The sequence below is a fragment of the Geotrypetes seraphini genome, chromosome 5 (assembly GCF_902459505.1).
Source record: "Geotrypetes seraphini chromosome 5, aGeoSer1.1, whole genome shotgun sequence".
NCBI classification, from domain to species: Eukaryota; Metazoa; Chordata; class Amphibia; order Gymnophiona; family Dermophiidae; genus Geotrypetes; species Geotrypetes seraphini.
This window is the reverse complement of record NC_047088.1, coordinates 155,686,645-155,701,567: the sequence shown is the minus strand read 5'-3', so window position 1 is coordinate 155,701,567 and position 14,923 is coordinate 155,686,645. Positions and strand designations below refer to the sequence as shown.

The following is a 14,923-nucleotide window of genomic DNA, read 5'->3' as shown; positions in this document are numbered from 1 at the left end:
AGGGGATACAGACCCTAGAAGAGATCCTGGTCATAGACAGGGAAGCTGTGTACACCTATCACCATACGGCCTCCTCACTTTCCTTTTCAGAGATATTGATTTCTGTATTATATCTTTCCTTTTCTCTTTTCAAACTCTTTCCCTTCTAGACCTGGTTTTCTGACACATCAATCTGCCCTTTTGTTTTTAGCTAGCCTTTGTTTGACTGTTTAAATTTATTCATAGTGGACAATGGCCACAGGCACAAAATGGGAAATCTCTTTAGTAACTCTGGCCCATAATGACCTCATTGCTCGACTTACTGAAGTCAAGCTGGTATGGCTTAGTTAGTAGAGCAGTGTAGACTAGAACAAACAGGCAGTCTGGTTGGGCCAATTATCTGTTTTTTCTTGTCTTACTTTTTCCATCCTGCCATTTCACAGAAAACTTTTATCTCTATTCCTTTCCCTCTTCCTATTTGCTTCAAGTTCCCTGGATGTTCACATATGAGCACTATGTTTTTCAAAATGCTTAACTAAAATACTCAAATCTTAAAACTTTGCGATTATGCAATAACAGAGAGGTAAATAGTATACCATTTTCTTTAATTCTTGCAACACTTTTAGGTAGAATTTGAACATGAAGCTGATGATTAGAGTTTTTCTGTATTCCACCTTTCCACCCTCAGCCGAGCCAGGGAGAGTAACTTCATCTAATATATCTTTGCAAGCGATGTCCAGCATATTCTGATTCCACTGCCTAGAATAAAAATATAAGGACATCATATATTATACAACATTGATATATGATATTCTATAGCTACAAGGGATCCCTAGTTGTGGAAAGGTGGGAGTACAGCTAGAGATTGAGTGAGATTGGCAGTATTGCAATAGAAGTGGAACACATACATGATAGATAGGCATTGTGGTCTTTAACATAAGAATTGCCTTACTGAATCAGACCAAAATCAATCAACCAAAGTATCATTCCAACAGTTGTCAATCCAGGATGCAAGTACCTGGCAGTATCCCAAAAAGTAAATAATTTCCATGCTACTTAGTTCTAGGGATAAACAGTGGCTTTCCCAGGTCTACTTTAATAATGTATTATGGACTTTTCCTCCAAGAATTTGTTCAAATCTTGTTATTGCCTACAGAATCTGTACATTTCTCCTTGATTTATTTGATAGCTTTTAATATTGTACCTAGGTTCCCTCTGTTTTCTGCTTCTCCTACTCTCTGAAACTGTGTTTGTTCTACTGTTATCTGCCCTGAGTTTATGGAAGAGCGGGAAATAAATCAAAATAAATAAATAAATTTAAAGTGGACTAAAACAGTAACCGCACTACTTTATTTACAGCAGCTTAAGGAGAGCTCCCAAGTTATCCAATTGCAAGAGGGAGATTTAGGACCAGTCATGGCTTTCTGGGAAGCCTATCATGATGCATAATAGGACCTGCAGTTTTATTTTAAGAAATTTCAGGATGTATGGAAACCATTAACAAAATATTGTCAGGATTAAGTAAAATTATTTCCCTTATGTTTATTAGTTTATGAGGTAGGGAGGGGGGTATTTTATTATTACATATATCATACAATAATGGAGTATATGGTTAGGGGGGATGGGTGAGGGATAGGGAGGGATAGGGATAAGAATATATGTAATATACCAATGATTGTTTATAAGTGGTGTATTTATTGTTACTGTGAATGAAAATATTAACACTTAATGTAATTTGTGAAAATGAATAAAGAATTATTAAAAAAAAAAAAAAAACGAGCTGCAGTAAGGATTTCAATGGTTAAAATCAGAGACTACAAATCCCAGACTGCTTTGGGGTATAATTTCAGAACAAGGATGGGCCAAAAAGTATCCTTCCTGGAACTGGATTGGATTGAATTGATTCAGTTTATATTCCACCTTGTACTAAGTGTTAAAGCAATTTACAGAACTCCAAAAAAGACAAACAATTAATGAAGAATAAAATATAACAAAACCATATCCAAATGATGAGAATCAAGGTAACTAAAACATCATAAACATTGCTGAAACAACAAAGCCTCTAAAAATCTGTGAAAACTAAAATAAGACATTATGCAGTTCATCTGATAAAGCATTTCACAACATAGGTACAACATATGAAAATGCCTTTTTCCTCACTGTTGATAGTCTAATTGCATGAAGACAAATTTTTGCAAGGGATGCAGTGTTCCCTGAGAAGTATATTGTATTAGCCCAAAAATGTTTTGAACATTAAGCATAATGGTTTGAAGGTGATAAAAGCAGCCAGAAGAAGCCAATGTAGTTGATATAAGTTTCAAGTTTATTAATTTTTAATATACCGACCATCAACTGGTATCTAGCCGGTTTACAATAAAATGTTAAAATAAGGATAGGAGTAATATAATACTGGAGTAATATGATCGTACTTCATACTTCTGGTTACCAACTTGGCTACAGTATTTTGTACTAACTGAATCTAGTTTTACCTAAGCCATTGGAAATTAATTGCAATAGTCCAATCTGCTTGTAAGAAGAACATGCACAATTTTAACCAGATTGGACCTTGATAATTTTATTTTCAATAGATATACCATCTGGAAATGAAAACACAAAACAGAGAAGGATTCTACATTTCCAATATGTAAATTCGATTTCAATGCACTATCGCATTATAAACCCAGAGGTACAAGATGTTGTGACAACGATAAAGTTTTACTGAACACTTCAGATAATGCGTGTAAAACATGCTGTTTGGGAGAGATCCACCTTATAGAGGATTTCTCAGCGCTCAAGATCAAATCTTATTTGCTCATCTAGTCTGTCATAACCTAAAGTTTGTTGTTAAGGTTGGAAATAACAGCTTCATGATCATCTTTTAAAATGATGATTAGCTGAATATTGTCTGCAAAAACATGGAAATCAATATTCCAACCTTTAAGCAATTTTGCTAAGGGAAGGGAGCCAAATACAAACTAAAAAGTATGGGAGAAAACCTCGCTTCAAACAGCTTTTAGATGGAATTTTTTGATTCCAACAGACTGTATGAGTATGATGAGAGAAATAAGAACAAAATCATTTCAATGCATCAGATTTAATTTGATGGGACACTGTGTCAAAAGATCTAATTATACCCAAGGGGCATTAAATCCCTGATCAGCCTTAACCAGTATACCATATATAACATCTAGTAGCAATGAATCAAAGCTACGGTGACATCAATATCCTGACTGACAGCAATGCAAAATGCCATTGTTATTCAAATATTTGTTCAATCGAACCAAAACCATTCTAATACTTTTGTTAGCAAAGACAAATTTGAAACTAGATAAAAGCCTGAATAAACATCAGCTAATATTTTATCTTTTTTTTTTTTAATCGGAGTAACAATGGCTTCCTTAAGACAGTCTGGGTCTTCAGCAGTAACCAGACATAGATATACAAGATAAGTTAGAAATGGAACTACGAGGGGCTGCTGAAAAGTTCTCAGCTCCTTTTATGACTCGTGTAAAATTTAGGCACGGACTCCGAGCCTAAATTTACACACGTGACTTCTAATTGATTCTAATTAGCATCAATAATTGATAAAATGTCAGTTATTAGCACTAATTAGCTTGTTATTCAATTAAATTGTGCATGCAATTTGCATATGTGCCCAAATTTGCGCAGGCAAACTTCAGCCATTTTTATAGAATTAAGGGGTAAGCAAGCGTTCAAATACTTATACGACATGGCGCCCGACTATATGATGACCAAGCTTCCTCCGTACGTGCCTAACAAGTCCCGCCCCTCCCAGGATGAAATATGCCTCAAAATGCCCTTCAATGCAAATCGCCAAACGACATTCCTACTCCCACTTCATACCAAGCCACTGGAGTCAACTACCCCCACAGATTAGATCCCTTGAAGAACTCCTCAACTTTAGGAAAGCAATAAAAACATACCTGCTCACCTAACTCCCCCGCCCATGACTGATAGATTACAAAAAAATGCATATTGATACAAGATCCTCGGTATATGGTGCGTTAGGATACAAACTTGTATTGAAAAATCTTGCACTGTAACTATGGCACATTGCAACCTGTAAACTGTATATTATGTATATTGGTACAATATCTCTAATATGTGTCGAGTTAGGATATAAACTTGTACTGTAACAATGGCAAATTGTAACCTGTTCACTGTATATTATGTATATTACATGAAAATACTCTACAAGTTATAAAACCAATATATATCTAAAAAACACAATATGTTGTGTAATAGTAATAAATATAAGTGAAGTGCTCAGTCACCAACCGATCCGTGCATAAAGTACTATTAAAAGTACAAGCGCCAGTTGTACAACAGGGACCATCATAGCACTCACATTCCCTAAACCTTCCTTATCCTATATAATAAAACTTTAGCGGCGCATGTGCTTTTAAAAAAGCATGATCCCTGCCGCTGTGGTGTGTGATCTGTGGCCGTGTTCCATTTTAGAACCCGGCTGCAGGGATCACTCTGGCCACTCCCCCACCTCCCGCCCTCACTCACCAACCCGAAGCGCAGGCAAGCGATCTCCCTGCCCGCGTCCGCGGCAGGGAACACACTGGACCTTCAACTCACCAACCGCCGCCGCCGTTTCTCCTCCTCTTCCAAAGCAGCCTGCGATTGTGGTCGGCTTTAGCGAACCGCACAGGCCGCACTCCAAACTCAGTAGCAGTTCCCTCTGACGCACGGGATCATGTCAGAGGGAACGTGCTACCGAGTTAGAGAGTGGCCTGCGAGGTTCGCTAAAGCCAGCCACCACGATCGCAGGCTGCTTTGAAGAGGAGCAGGCCAGAAGATGCCGGGATGGAGGGAAGGTAAGAATGGGGCCAATACAGGGGGGGCCAGGGGGAAAGGGAAAGGGGGCTGCTTTGGGGGGAGGGGTGTGCTTGGGACAGACAGCTGTGCTCGGGGGGGAGGGGGAAGACAGAAGGGACATGGAGAGACAGGGAGAGGGAAAGGGGGCTGCTTTTGGGAGGGAGGTGTGCTGGGGACACACAGCTTTGCTGTGGGGGAAGATAGAAGGGGCCATGGGAGAGATAGGGAGAAGGAAAGGGGGCTGCTTTGGGGGGGGCAGTGTGCTTGGGACAGACAGCTTTGCTCTGGGGGGAAGACAGAAGGGGCCATGGAGAGACAGGGCGAGGGAAAGGGGGCTGCTTTAGGCGGGGGGGGGAAGTGTGCTGGGGACAGACAGCTTTGTTGTGGGGGGGAAGACAGAAGGGGCCATGGAGAGACAGTTAGGGAGAGGGAAATGGGGCTGCTTTGGGGGGAGGTGTGTGCTGGGGCAAACTGCTTTGCTCTGGGGTGAATACAGAAGGGGGCCACGGAGAGACAGTCAGGGAGAGGGAAAGGGGGTTGCTTTGGGGGGAGGGTTGTGCTGGGGGCATACAGCTTTGCTTGGGAGGGGAAAGATAGAAGGACACAAACAGTGGCTAAGGAGAGAGAGAAAGAAACACAGACAGACAGACACATCTATTCTAGCACCGTTAATGTAATGGGCTTAAAGACTAGTACAGTAATAATTGTCAAGAAGAAATGAAAAAACACTTATCTTCAAATAAGCAAAAAGAAGGTAGCAAATGCTTTGTTCAAATCCAGCGCTCGTAACAGATATCCATCTTAATAAAGACTCCCCGAATTTGAAACTCCCATAGCCTCCCTTTGACTCGAGTTTCGCAAAAAGCGTTGTCAGGAAGGGGGCATCAGCTACAGGCTGGAGGCATTCTCCTATCCAAACTGGAGATCAGAGCAGATCAGTGTTTTTTTCATTTCTTCTTGACTATTATTACTGTACTAGTATTTTAGCCTGTTACATTAAAGGGTGCTAGAATATATGTCTGTCTGTCTTTATTTCTGTCTCTCTCTCCCTCCCGCTGTATTTCTTTCTGTCTGTCTCTGTCCCTGGCCCCCTTTGTCTGTCTGTCTTTCTGTGTATCTCCCTGCCCCTGTGTCTTTCTTCTTTTCTTTCTGTCTCCCTTCCTCCCTCTGTCTGTCTGTCTTTCTATCTATCTGTCTCTCTCCCTGCCTCCTATGCAGCAGCATTTCTCTCCCACCACTTCTCTATGCAGCAGCCAAAGCAGCATTCCCTTCCCCTCCATTTCCCTCCCCCCCATACCACTTCCCTGTGCAGCAGCAGTAGCGTTTCCTCTACCCCCTTTCCCTTCCCGCGGTCTGTCCGGCTCCCTTAGTCCCTTACCGCCCCCTCCCTTCCCTTCCCTTCCCGCGGTCCCGACTACGAACCTGGCGATTCCAGCAGTGTGTGCAGCAGTCTTCATACGCTGCTTCGGGTCCTTCTACTGCCCTGATTTACTCTGGCACGTCCCTGATGACATCATCAGAGATGCGGCAGAGCAAATTAGGGCAGTAGAAGGGCCCGAAGCAGCGTGTGAAGACTGCTGCACACGCTGCTGGAATCACCAGGTTCGTAGTTGGAACCGCGGGAAGGGAAGGGAAGGGAGGGGCGGCTAAGGATTTGGGCCCTGGGCGGCGGAGTCAGCGCAAGAGCCGAGCTTGAAAGTTGCTGGGCTCCTCGGGTCTGTCGTGGAGTCTGGGCCGGCTCCGTTTCTCGGTTCGTCCCGGAGAGGGGGGGGGAGGGGGGGCAGGAGGCGCTCTTTGTGCCCCAGCCCTTTGGAGGGTGCTTGTGAGTAGCCGGGAGGCCTAGGCGGTGACAGGGGCTGTGGCGGCCGTCTCCAAGTGACATCAACTCTCGCTTCTCCTTTTCTGTCACTCCCGGACCGCTGCCCCACGCCCTCTGATGACTATGGCACACTTTTATTTTCCCCCTCTTTGGCTGCCTCTAAATGTCCCGCCACCGAATGCACCTGTCGCGTCTCTAGCGTACCTTCGGATACGTAGTAAGCGTGCATGCGCACTCTTGCCGGCACATCCTGACAGATCAGATATCAGGGAACAAGCGGTGAGAGTGCGCATGGGCGCTTAGCATTTTATTATTATAGATAAGGAAGGTTTAGGGACTGTGAGTGCTATGATGGTCCCTATGATGGTTGGAGTTCACTTATATTAATGAATATTTATTACTATTACACAGCATATTGTGTTTTTTAGATATATATTGGTTTTATAACTTGTCGAGTATTTTCATGAAATTGACCTATTAACATAAATAATTACTATTTAACTCCTTAATATTATTGAGTATATTAGCCTTTAACCCTTTCTGAGCTCTTTGGGGAGGACCAGTTCCCTATTCATAACAGAGCATTGCCTTCTATTTTGATCACCCTTTATTATTCTCTGCTATTAATGTTAGGTAAGAGTTTACAAGTTCATTAAATGTGATTTGCTTGACTCCTTCAAGAAGGAGAATTAGTACAGTATATCCTTTCTACCAGGGCTGAACTTAGAAAATCTAAGCTCTGGGGTAAGATTTTGTCTCAAGCTCCTTGTTCTTTTCCACAATTAAAACAACAGGCTTGATTTTATAAGAGGACACCTCTGTAAGAAGTCTAAAAAGGCACAGATTTTAAAAAGACAATGACGATACTTAAGTGGCTTTATAAAATAGGATACCAGAACCAGCACCAGGAGAGAACAAAAGCTGACCACCCACTGACACTTGCTGTGAAGTTACCACTCTACATTGGCACCTTGGATATTTTATAAAATATATAGGACAAACTCATATCAAGTTTATTTTATTACCAGACCTCAACCACCAAGGCACTACTTATTGATTTTTCGTACCCTTACAGGGGTCATGTGTTCATCATCGGTCTTGGTAAGATGACATGCATTTATTCATTTTTAATTATTTTTACAGGCTCATAAAGTGATAATGTGCTTATAGTGCTGTAAAGGAAAGGCACTTATCTTTATGCCTTTCCTATACAGCACTATAAGCACATTATCACTTTTTGAGCCTGTAAAAATAATTAATTAATAAATGCATGTCATCTTTCCAAGATCGATGATGAACACATCACCCCTGTAAGGGTACGAAAAATTAATAAGTAGTGCCTTGAGTGTTTGAGGTCTGGTAATAAAATCAACTTGATATGAGTTTATTTTCCATCTTATTTAAGTTAGTTTATTGAACATCTCTGTATTTTTCCTTATTTAGTAGATAAAATATATAGGAACATCAAAACGCTACCCCTGTTGTGCCTATACTATGACCCTAGGAGTTCCCATAGGATACTGACCTCCAGACTGTCCCAGTATGCAACTCATATGTTCTTAGGTTAAATTTTCTGACAAGCTTTTATATCAGCTTTTCAACCTGTTGTTTCTGCTGAAGACAATACAGTCTGTCAGTAACTCTTACCTTCCAATCAGTCCCTGGCAGGTTTTCTTTGCACTCACTATGCTTGGGTTGATACCACCATAGAAAATGCTCATGTCCTGAATGTTGTCTGTGCCCTCTTTGAACAGGACTCTCATCCCTGCGTTGACAATGGCTAAAGAATTCTCACGACGTTGGGCCTGCCTGAAAGCATATACCAACTCCCACTGTAAAGGTACAGAAAGATATGGGTTCTTATAGGATCTTGCAATCAGAATCTAATCTAATCTAGATTTTATATACCATATTATCACCAATTAGGGTCCAAAACAGTTAATAAACAGAAGATAAATTCAAATACATTACAATAATATCATTACAAAGATTTCAAATCTATGATCAAAATTCCATAAAATTCAACCTATAAATTTCTGGAATATTTCTGTCGAGACACATATAAAACTTCTTTGCAAGTGTGTCCAAGCCTGTATGTACACAGGGGTTTCCCTGCGGAACCTGCTCATGTCATGCACACATAGTGGAAGTCTGGAGGATGTAAGCTTCTTCTTCAAAGAAGCTGATCCACAAACCATATTTTTCACTCCATTAGATGCACCTGACCATAAGACACACTCTAAATTTAGAGGAGGAAAACAAGAAAAAAACCATTCTGAACCAAATTCTCCCTGCCAGGCTCTGCACCCAACCCCACACTCCTTGCCAAGCTCTGCACTCTTCCCCCTTCTCTGCCAGGCTCTGTACCCTGTCCCCCCTCTGGTGGTCTAGTGATAGGCCGGGATAGGGCACAGGACAGGCAGGCCTAGTGGCTGGCAGGCAGGTAGGGACAGGGCAGACAGGGGACAGGGCGGGCAGGTAGATAGGCAGACAGGCCTCTCTCCCCTCCCCAGGCAGGCAGCAGGAAAGCCCCGGCCTCTCCCTCCCTATTTTTAATTCGGCAGGGTAGGCAGGCAGGCAGGCCCCGGCCTCTCCCTCCCAGGCAGGCAGCAGGCAGGCCCCAGCCTCTCCCTACTCCCTTACTACCCCCCGGGCAGACAGCAGGCAGGCCCCGGCCTCTCCCTCCTCACTACCCAGGCAGGCGTCAGGCAGGCCCCGGCCCTCTTCCTCCTCCCCTCTGCCGGCCCTCTTCCTCCTCCCCCCTCCCCCCGCGTACCTTTTTTTAAAAACTGAGTTCTCACGGGAAGCGGTGTGGGACCAGGCAGGCAGCCTGGTGCGCCTCTATGCCATGAGAGAACAGAAGAGGAGGCAGCTGCATATGAATTCTCGACGGAAGTGGCAGGGACCAGGTGGCCAGCAACCCTTGTGTGCTGCTCTCAGCATGTGAGGCGCCAGAAGTTTAAAAAAAAGGTACGCGCGGGGGGGGGGGGGGGAGGAGGAGGAGGAAGAGGGCCAGCATTAAAGAGAGGGTGGCAGCATTAAAATAAGTTAACAGGGGGGGGCGCTTTGGGTATTCGCTCCATTAGACACAACCTTATTTCCACCCACTTTTGGGGGAAAAAAAGTGCATCTAATGGAGTGAAAAATACAGTACCTCCAGAAATTGGGACTTCAGGAAGGGGAGCAGGTTTCAACTAGCAGCTAAGAAGATAAAAGCTGGACAAGCAGGAATTTTTTTTCTTTTTGTTTGTTTAGTGGGTCTAAACAGAAAGCTACAAACAGGATTCTGACAAACCTGAGTCTTGATCAAGCTGCTGAATGCACCTGGTGAGCAAGTACAGCCTGCGGGCAAATGCATGAGGTGAGAGAAAGGGAAGAGCAAGCTGGAGAGCCTTATATATCCAGCACAATGATTGCAGCTGGAAGTAGTGTAAAGGAAGTGGTCTAAGGAGGAAAAATAAAACTGTAAGAAAGCTGTTACAGATTACAGAATGGAGCAGGAGCTAAGGGTGTTGATACAAGGCCAGCTCCTGAATGCACAGCAGACAACAGGGAGTAAGAGACTCCAAGCTGTGTAAGAGAAAGAAGCTAAAACTGGAGCAGCTAGAAATCGTGGAGTGGAATTGCTGGTTAAAAGTCAGCAATCCAGGATATACTGGTGGGAAACCAGGCTGCTTGAGAAGTGAGACTTCAAGATGACAATCTGGGAGCAGGAATGGGAGGATAAACCAGCAGCAGTGCCCTGTAGATTGGACTAAATACTATCTTGAGGAAAGGAACATGGCTGAAGAGGAACGAGATATGAGGATGAGAAAAGGAACTACAAGGGCGACCTGGTCGACATTGTATATCTCCCAGGAAAGAGACTTGGGAGTTCTGATCGGCAAGTCGATGAAGCCATTCATGCAATAAGCTGCGGCAGCGGCGGCGAAAAGGGCAAACAGAATGCTAGGAATGATAAAGAAGGGGATCACGAACAGATCGAAGAAGGTTATCATGCCGCTGTACCGGGCCATAGTGCGCCCTCACCTGGAGTACTGCATCTAGCACTGGTCGCCATACATGAAGAAGGACATGGTACTACTCGAAAGGGTCCAAAGAAGAGCGGACTAAAATGGTTAAGGGGCTGGAGGAGTTGCCATACAGCGAGAGATTAGAGAAACTGGGTCTCTTCTCCCTTGAAAAGAGGAGATTGAGAGGGGACATGATCAAAACATTCAAGATACAAAAGGGGACAGACTTAGTAGATAAGGACAGGTTATTCACCCTCTCCAAGGTAGGGAGAACGAGAGGGAATTCTCTAATGTCGAAAGGGGATAGATTCTGTACAAACGTAAGGAAGTTCTTCGTCACCCAGAGAGTGATGGAAAACTGGAACGCTCTTCCGGAGGCTGTTATAGGGGAAAACACCCTCCAGGGATTCAAGAGAAAGTTGGACAAGTTCCTGCTAAACTTGAACATGCACAGGTGAGGCTGGACTCATTTACAGCACTGGTCTTTGACCTAAGGGCCGCCGCATGAGTGGACTACTGGGCACGATGGACCACTGGTCTGACCTAGCAGTGGCAATTCTTATGTTCTTATGACCCTGAGGAAGAGAGTGTGGCACAGTGGCTAGAGATAGAAACATAGAAACATAGAAAGTTGACGGCAGAAAAGGGCTATAGCCCATCAAGTCTGCCCACTCTACCGACCCCCCCATTAGGATCCCACGTGGATGTCCCATTTATTCTTAAAGTCAAGCACGCTGGTGGCCTTGACCACCTGCACTGATACAGCATCGGCACCCTAAGGTTGTGAGTTCAAACCCCACACTGCTCCATGTGACCCTGGGCTAGTCACTTAATTCTCCACTGCTCCAGATACATTAGATAGACTGTTAGCCCACTGGAACAGATAGAGAAAATGCTTAAAGTACCTGTTTTGTAACTCATTTTGAGCTCCTTTGGGAGGACAGGCTAAAAAAAAATCAAATCAATAAATAAAAATACAGGGGAAATGCAACTTACACTATAGGAGTCTATTGGCCTGCCAAGACCATCTCTTCAGAATATGAAGAATGTAATGAATATGAATATGAATGAATGTAATGAAAGCACAGCAGGTGGACAAACCCCAGGAGACAAAAATCTCGGCGTAAGGCAGAGTTCCAGTCTGAACATGTGGCCTGGTAATGAGGAGGAGACAACAGATGCTTGTGCCTGTAGAGTTGATGTCTTCTGGAAGTGGGAACCAATCTCAAGGTGAAGACCAATGGAGCTTGCTGAAAGTGGAATCTAGAAAGACAGTACAGGTCTGTAAGGGAGCCACCATGATGCAACCACAACCTATCATGGAGATGTTCTCAAAGGTGGGATTCTCCTAGAGTCTTTACAAGAGTTGCAGAATTGGAGGGCCCAACTCGGAAGAGAGTTTAAAGCAAAGGCACTGCTGTTGCAGAATATGTGTGCTAGGAGTTGGCACCACAAGAGCAGGTGATATCAGGACTGGAAGTTTCAGGTCAGGCAGTGTGTACCTGGACTGATATTGAAGAGATGAGTGCTGATGGGAACAGCAAGCTGTGCGGGCAATTAAAGATGCAAACTCAACACTGGTGCCCCCTGGCCAAAGGGGAGTAGCCAGAGGATCCATTGTTACTGGGCCCTCCAGTGGTGGAATGAAACAAGAAGTTACCAGACTGCAGAACACGAATTACCAAGCGGTTCATGAAGAAAGAAGTGGATATTACGGGAGTGCCTGGAGTCTGTGGAGGTGACTCCAGAATGGTGGATGGAAAGTTAAGGTCAAGGGTTGCAAAGCCATTGATATGACGGGGCCCAATGGCTGATGTGCTTACTGTACCCTGTGCGGTTGCTGAAAGAATGCTGTGTCATGGATGGTTGCATGGTGGTAGTCTGGGTCATCTCAGGGATCCCCTGTTATTGTGGGGGGTCCTGGTAGTCCTTTGAGTCACCCTCAATCCTTTGGGGGGATGCCCCTGGTGGAAGCAGGCACTCAATCTACTAGGGTTGAACTGAGAGGGAGATATGTGAGAGTGTAAGGGGTTTTCTCTCACTGTTGCTACAATTATACCACTGGACAGAAGGGGGCATTAGTCAAGAGTAAGCTATCATAGAGGGAGTGGAACAACCCTGCTGAGTCATAGGGGTGGGACTCAGGCAAGGAGGAGTATATGTGCCCCAGAGAATAGTCATTCAGAGAGGTCCCCAAGGGAAAGACTTCTGTAAGAATGATCCTAAGGCAAGAGGTCTAAAGGAAGAGAAGCTTTCCCTAGCTGTGGGCTAAAAAGAAGCCATAGGGACGAGAGGGCATCAAGGTGACAGTTGGTGTCTGTTTGGCTGAGGTAAGCCAGCTCTCTTGTTTAAAGACTATGAAATCTATAATAGGTGCTGGCTGGGGTCAGACCTAATTGACCGACTAAAGAGTAATAAAACCTGAGGTTGGAGTAGGGCAGTTGCTGGCCACAGGAGCACTCTGGGCTGAAATCCCAGAGTCCTGGTTTCCAGCCTGCTGGTCATTTAAGAATAAGAGTTTATTTTCACTGTAAGGCAACAGGCTCAAAAATTTGTACACCAATAAAGACTGATGAATTTGACTGAACTCTTAGGAGTTAAGAATTTATGTTGTCTTCCCTGAGTCAGTGAGGCAACAGGCTCAGTTCTGTAAATGAATAAAGAGCTCAATGCACCTGCAAGTGTGTCCAAGCCTGTATGTACACAGGGTTTTTCCTGCGGAACCCGCTTAAGTCATTTACAGTCTATAAAATACTGAGTGGAGTGGAATGAGTAGATGTAAATTGCTTGTTTACTGTTTCCAATAGGACTAGGGGGCATACAATAAAACTACTAAGTAGTAGATTTAAAACAAACCAGAGAAAATGTTTCTTCACTCAGTGGGCAATTAACTCTGGAATTCATTGCTGGAGAATGTAGTGAAAGCAGTTAGCTTAGCAGGGTTTAAAAGAGGTTTGGATAATTTTCTGAAAGAGAAGTCCATAAGCCATTATTAAGATGGTTTGAGAAAATCCACTGCTTATTCCTTTGATAAGCAGATACTTGTGACCTGGGATGGCCACTGTTGGAATCAGGATACTGTGTTGATGACCTTCGCTCTGTCCCAGTATGGTTGATCAACTTTCAACTCATAAACCTCCACTTTCCTTCCTTGCTCCTGACTTGGTTTCTTTTCCTTTTCTGACACCTGTCCCTCTCGTTGTTAAAATTTCCTTCTGGTTTGCCTCTTCCCTTATGCACTTTGTTTTCTTATCCTTTCCTTATCCGCGATGCATTTGATATCATATAGAGTCTCACTTATTCCCTCTTTTGCAAACATTAAATAGCTCTGATATCATGACCCCCCCTCATGTTTTATCCTAACCCCACTGTCACCTTTTTCTATCTCCAATATGTAACTTTTAACCTTCCCTCCCTACCACCCTACTTCCAGTTTGTCTTGTAATGTTATTTATGTTCACACAATACTATTAAATTAACTATATATATACTTTATTGTTATTTTTTTTCTTTTCTATCCTGTAATCTTATTGTAAACCAGCTAGATATTAATTTGATGGTTGGTATATCAAAATCAATAAACTTGAACTTGAACTTGAACTACCAGCATTTGACTTAGCTGGATCACATTGGTTTATTGTCTTGTAAACCTGACCCCCATCCCACTGAGCAGGCCATGTTAAGACTTTACTTAATAGCTAGGATAGCACCCTGGATCTTGTTTGAAAAGCAGTAGAAGGAACTTTGCATTTGTGGAGTAATTTTAGAAAGGATTTTCTACACATAACAGAGCTTTAATAAAATAATCATGTATAACAATATGCATGATGTCTTTAAAAAAACAGGCTGAAGTTAGGCATCTTCATGGCTTTCACATATAGGCAATCTGAAATTACCCTCCACATGGCCTGCATGAAACAGGAGTGGGGAAGAGGGATGGAAGCAGCAGCAATAATTGCACCACAGCAAATACAGAGCACATAGGCCATAGTTATAACAATGTAAGTAGCCTCATGAGTCACACGTCCCATGATCCTTAGCAAACCGGGCCCTTTATCAAACACTGGTGTCACTATCAGAACTTTCTGTCTGAGTTTCTAAGGCAATTGCTTCCTCTTGACACATTCCAAATAAGGAAAAAGTAGGTGAAAATTTTAAATGTTATCTTATATTCATTTGATAGGGAATTTTGGTAAAAATCTATGAATATTGATTTTGTTGATGTTTCCTCTGAGTAGAGTTCTTACATAATGCAGTTCAAAGG

General features: G+C 43.3%; 1 protein-coding gene across 2 annotated transcripts in view; it reads right to left on the bottom strand.

Annotated features, from left to right (window-relative positions):
* Window positions 1–14,923, bottom strand: part of LOC117360764 (aldehyde oxidase 1-like) — a 166,287-nt gene that overhangs the window by 99,981 nt on the left and 51,383 nt on the right. For both annotated transcript variants that reach the window (XM_033945089.1, XM_033945090.1), the window contains 2 exons: window positions 8,294–8,478; window positions 576–738 (listed from right to left, as the gene is read on the bottom strand). In XM_033945089.1, coding sequence (XP_033800980.1) covers window positions 576–738; window positions 8,294–8,478 — 348 coding nt within the window. The remainder of the gene's footprint in view (window positions 1–575; window positions 739–8,293; window positions 8,479–14,923) is intronic.